General features: G+C 41.5%; 1 protein-coding gene across 1 annotated transcript in view; it reads right to left on the bottom strand.

Annotated features, from left to right (window-relative positions):
* Positions 1 to 3,733: 3,733 nt before the first annotated feature.
* POLR1F (RNA polymerase I subunit F) overlaps positions 3,734 to 6,000 on the bottom strand; it is a 138,454-nt gene continuing 136,187 nt past the window's right edge. The window contains exon 4 of the mRNA XM_045864596.3: positions 3,734 to 4,195. Within this exon, the coding sequence (XP_045720552.2) occupies positions 3,982 to 4,195 (214 nt within the window). The 3' untranslated portion in view covers positions 3,734 to 3,981. The remainder of the gene's footprint in view (positions 4,196 to 6,000) is intronic.

Below are 6,000 nucleotides of genomic sequence, written 5' to 3'. Positions count from 1 at the left end.
CTGTATTAAGTAATACATAATCTGCTATTTGTTTTGGTTACTTTACAGTTGTTTAAGATTAACACATAACACAAGTATTTCACCAAACATCACTTTATCTGTATGCTACTATTATGAAATATTATTTTCTTTCCCTCTCAACAACTGAATATTCCCTCCATGGGAGGCGGGTAAAAATAAGCACAATGTTCCTCAACTTACAAAAATACAATGAAAAACCATTTTTACAATCACAGAAATCATGGGTAGTTACATGTTCTGATTTATTCATATAACTATGCTGGAAAGACCTACTTGCAATTCAGCTTTTGGCAGTGGACATTTTTAAGGAACAAAATCAATAAAAGTCAGGGTGCATTAAGGAATTTATGGATCAAAGGCATTTTGGCATAAAAAAGAAATTAATTCTTTATAACCTGAGTTTGACTTATGATAGTCAATTCTATTGAACTAAAATGCTATATTTAACTCAGTCACAGAGTGCTAATTTCATAGTCCCTTTCTTTCCCCTAGCTGTTCCTGCATAGTTGTTAGAGGTACTTAACTGCCGTTTTCCCCAATAATTCAGAAACTGCAATGAATCAAAACCTCTGTATGAGTGATTGTAGAAAATGGCAACATATAGTTTATGATGTAGTGCATCCTTATTCCAGTTGTTTAATGTTGGGAGTAGTTACCCCAGAATTTATTATGCATGACTATTAGACAATTGGTTTCTCTCACTGGATACCAACTTTAAATCCATGGATGCACATACCACATACATACACCTCTGCACCCACATATAACCCACATACAAACATGAGTATATATGGTCACACCAAAAAGCTATAGAGTATCTATGGCAATTGTAGTTGTAAGTATGATTGATTAAAACTTCAGTGTTATGTTCAAACTAAGAGACACTACTTTTGAACACAGAATGGTTTTTCATTGTTCCGTCCTTTAAAAATGGATATCTTGTGGGGTGCCTGGGTGGCTCAGCGGGTTAAGCATCTGCATTCGGCTCAGGCCATGATCCTGGGGTCCTGGGATAGAGCCCCACAATGGGCACCCTGCTCAACAGGGAGTCTGCTTCTCCTTCTCCCTCTCCCCCTCCTTATACCCCCCCCCCGCTTGTGCTTACTCTCTCTTGCTGTCTCTCAAATTTAAAAAAAATGGATATCTTGTGAGAAAATTATGATTCAGATTCATACATGACCATAGGGTGGTAGTAAGAAAGAATGCATCTTCTCATTTTATATGTGGTACCATGGAGAAAATTTAGGCATCATTATCAGTTAGTAGTCAGTGACTCAGAGATACTCAAACTTACACCTGTCTGTCAACTGAGATCCTTAATAACTGCACCTATCACAGTGAATCCATTTGAAAGTTTACTTCTGGAAGTAGTTCCATAATTGGAAGCTCAGTGCTCAGCTCATTAGCATACTGTCTGGGCAGGCTGCTAGGAAACAGCTGGTAGTTGCTTTCTGTACCTTTGATCCTGTGGCAGAGGTAAAGAGTTTCTAAAACCAAGATCCAGCCTCTTATTTGCAATCAAAGCCTGCCCTGGAGGCCAAATGTGTGTAGTTCAGCTGCCAGAACCACAGAGGATTTGCCATGTGTTTTTCACCGTGGCAATTTCTATCAGCAGAGTTTCCACTGGGTGCTGTGTTTTCATTTGAGAGGTTGATAAGGGACTGTACTACAACCATGACCAAAGTCACCACATACCTAAGCAGGGCTTTCTTGCGACAGAGGTAATCCAGCACGATAGAGATGCATTCCTCCCTTCTGTCCCCAGTGGGCGGAAGTACACCAAGGGGAACATGTCATGCCCGGAAGACAACTTTTCAGCACACTGCCTTCTTAGGACCTGGCGGAGTCATTAGTTAATTTACAGCACCAAGCAATTCCCTAACACCTTGTTTGATAATGTCCGGCTTCCCCACTACACTGGAAGCTCCTGAGGATAAGGGCCATGTTTCTGGTGTTTTTTTTTCTTTTTGTTTGTAAGAGTAAACACAGAGCCTTTAGCAAAGTGCTTAGTGCATCATAGGAAACTGGTACTTCCTTGTTGAAATTTTTAAACAGTTTTGTAAGATACATTTGTGTGAATAGGCACTTAACTGACGTTCAGTTAAAAACTCTCTGCCTGTTACGATTCTTGAAGCCAACTCGTGTAAAAAGAGCCTGATTACTGCTGTGTAGATTTGGTGGTATTTTTATTCTCAACAGTCACCAGCTTGTTTTTGGAACTTTCAAAATAATGTCTCTACTGAAGGCCTATTTACAAAACCCGTTCGTCTGTTTGACTCGGCGTGAAGGCATTTCTTCTTTCTGAGATCACTGGGGCCAGTTAGGAACTAACTCTTTTTTTCTGCATACTCCTTCGGCCTGGGCTTTAGATCTACACATTTTCGATTACCTAACCAGTTGAGACTGATGTCAGCTCTATCTCAGTTTATACTTAAGAGTAAGCACCCCATGTCTGCAGCTTGCAGGAGCCAGAACTCTCTGAAGCACCATGCTCACTTAGAGTAGTGGCCCTTATTTTCCTCTCTGAGTGGCCCTGGCTAAAATGGAAAAACTTCTCTCAATGTGAGCATCAGGTCTAAGATGTGCATTCCCTCCTGGGAACAGAACTTCTCCTTGTCTTAATTTCTGCCCAGGTGACCGTCGGCCCTCAAATCTGAAGATTGTTATTCTGAGGATTTATTTGGCACTTGTGAGGTACTGACAGGGTCCCCTGCACTGAATAAAACAGAGGAGGCAACATGCTTCACTTTCCCACTGGCTTAGCGTTGAGGTAATTATGGTTCTGGGTTTTGTGCATGTTTGGAATTTAAAACTGTTGCTTTGTCAGTGTGTTGATTTTATGGTCAGTCTCAAGAGTAAGTAGATTTCAAAAACATAGCCAGTTAAGAGGAGAGTTGGCTGACTGTTAGATAGAAGTATCTGGATAATAGTAGTATGCGTCCCACAAGATGGTTCTGAAAGGAGGGCTGTAATTGACTTAAGCCCGCTTTTGCTGCCTGTTCTTTTAAACATGTGGTTGGAAAGCCTCTTCTGGTCTCTTAGCTCAAATGCTCAAACATATTCTGTAACAGTCATGCAGCCTAGTCCAACACAAAGAAAGTATTGTACTTCATCACTCGCCTAGGTTTTTCTACAAGATCAAAAGTGAAAGCTATTTCCATTTGAATTGGAAATATGCAGTAAATGTTTTCTTGATAGAACTTTTAAGATTTCTCTGTGCATTGTAAGGAAGGAAAAAGTAAAATTGGATTGTATCCCCTTAAGGCAGAAAAAAACAGAATAAAATATTTTTTTTCTGGCAGTGTCACAGGTTAATATCAAAAAGACTATCAAACTGTTCAACTGCATAAGGGACAGTACTTAGAGATAGGAAATAGGATTTAGGAATATAGTTAAATCTTATAGACTGAGAGTTTGTAATACTTTCAACGAGGGTTTGCACTGTTTAACTTAGAGGGATTCATAAAAGAAAGAGTTGAAAAATCAGCTCATCTTGTAAAGACATTTACAGAGGGTGTTTATGTGACTTAAGAAGAAGAAGTGAATCCAACATCTCTTAAATGTGTTAGAAGGACCATTTTCATAACAGCAATTAATATGAAAAAGCCAAACATTCCTAATAAGGAATTTATTAGAGAAGGTTTTATTGTATAATTATAATTTGTAACTAAACAAATGTAACAGAAACCATTGTTTGACCTCAAAGAATCACATACAGCAATTACAAACCAGCACTTTGCATTTTGTGTCTTCCACACCCTCACTTCCCCTGTTGATTTATAGGTCCCAGCAACAACCCCAGGCACAAAGCAGAGTAGGATGAGGGCCATCGACCTGGTGTAGTCATTTCTTTTTTATTGCAGTGGGCCCAGCATATAACGATACGCCATTAGGAAAGGAGAGCTGAGAAGGAGTCGTGAGGATTTACAGCTGCATCGTTCTGCCGTCTCTCATGTGGATTTAGGACCAATTGTATGGTGGAATCTGCATCTGGGAAAGAGTCCAGGGAGACTGACCATGGCTGCTGGAGGTAGGGATCTGGTGAGAGAAATGCAGGCCACGGCTATGGAGATGAATATGGAGGGCTGAGATCCCAGGAATCCATGCAGGTACTTGGGAGTCCTCAGTGTGTATCCCTGGAATGCGCAGGAGAGTATAGTAGGCAGAGCATCCCCTGAAAGAAAATAGGAATGGGCCTGGAGCTGGTGCTTGGAAAGCGGGAGGCTCACAGCATTCGAAAAGGGAGGAACAGAACAAGCAAGGCACATTCAGAGTTGGGAGAAGCTATCACAGACCCTAACCCTGAACCTATGTCTTTTATCTCATCTTGGTCTAGGAATCATGTCCATTTTGAATGAAGCCAGGGGCAAAGTCCTACAGTGTCATGTGCCTGGCACATTTGGTGGACAAAATAGGAAAGAAAGCCAGGGGAACCTGCACCCTCCACTAGAACAGGACAGCTCAAAGCAAAAATTTTTTCTTCCTGACGTGTAAAGGAGAACCTGTGGGCAGGAGCTGGTCTGTAATTCTCTGTTCTATTCAGGACATAGTGTTAGGGGCTCACTTAAAGATCATGTAATAGAACACAGAACAGATGTACCTGAGAAAACATTGTACTCTTGTTTATGGGTGAAGACCTAGCAAAGGGCTTCTCGGTGAAGACAGACAGGGTATTGCTCTTTGGACACTGGTTGGCCTCATGAATAGTCTGCTGTAAGTGTGATAACTCATCAGCATCTGTAGATATTGGCCCCTGCTCTTCCTTGTACCCTTGTGCAGGAAATCCTTGATAACTGCTTTTGATAGTACAGAGTTTATCTTCTTCACATCAAGAAGAACCTTTTGAATATTTTCATAAAAGTCCCATATTTTTAGGAAATTGTGGATTTCCTCATTAATCCAAAGATGAAGGAGTTGGCCTGCAAGGGAGGCATCTTGAAAGCCTGCAAGTTACATCTTGAGTGATTCTCAGGGACATGCTTTCCATTGACAGGGCCACGGCCAGGCAGTACCGAGGGATGTGAGATGATGAAGTCTTCACCTGACAGAGCAGAGATGCAGTCTCCTCCTAGGATTTAATGTTATCATTTGTGTGGTGACAGGTCAGGAAACCCCAGCAGGCCTAAATGTTGTTCAGGTTCCATATATTGAATGTTACTGAAAATAGAGCAGACAGGCTTTGATGGTGTAAGTAGTGTCCTGGAGGACTTGCTCTGATGACTCAGGGACATAAAATCTACTCCTGGTGAAAAGATACTTGGTGTTCATGCGGTCACCATGGCCACCTTTGCTGAGACAGAGGGCTGCCAGGAATAATGGCCCAGGCTCCATCATTCCCAGGGACTGCCCCAGCCTGGGGCTGGGGAGGATGACTGAGGTTGGGACAGTGTGTTTGGAGAACTCAGTAAAATGACTTAGAGGGTGCTATTAACTGAGGGTCCTCTTTTTCCTCAGTGTCTTTTTTACTTTATGAAGAGTTCTAGTAATTTCAGCCTGACTTGTCACTTCCACTATTATTTAAAAATAAGTGATCTTTTTCTTTTTTAAAAAAATTTGTCAGAGAGAGAGAGAGATAGCACAAGCCGGGGGGAATGGCAGAGGGAGAGGGAGAAGCAGGCTCCCCATGGAGCAAGGAGCCCAATGCGGAACTCAATCCCAGGATCATGACCTGAGCTGAAGGCAGACGCTTAACCAACTGAGCCACCCTGACGTCCCAAAAATAAGTGATCTTTTGATAGGAGCTTATTTCTTAAGCATTTGCCTGTGAAAAGATGAACAGTTAGCTCCTCACTGTATTGAAAATCAAAATCTAAGATTCTCAATCTTAAGGACAGAACTGGAGAAATACATATGCAATGTGAAGTCTCAGACCAATACCCATGGCTTGTTTGAAATCCAAAGCAGAAACACGTTCCCAGGATCAGGGATTTTGTAAAGAAATATTAAGAGGAAAGGCAGCATAGCACAGGAATTAAGGGC

This window comes from Mirounga angustirostris, unplaced genomic scaffold, assembly GCF_029215605.1.
Source record: "Mirounga angustirostris isolate CCGP_5_RB_7025 unplaced genomic scaffold, mMirAng1.0.hap1 SCAF_12, whole genome shotgun sequence".
In the NCBI taxonomy this organism is placed as follows: domain Eukaryota; kingdom Metazoa; phylum Chordata; class Mammalia; order Carnivora; family Phocidae; genus Mirounga; species Mirounga angustirostris.
Note: the sequence above shows the minus strand (reverse complement) of the source record. Positions and strands in the feature narration are given on the sequence as shown.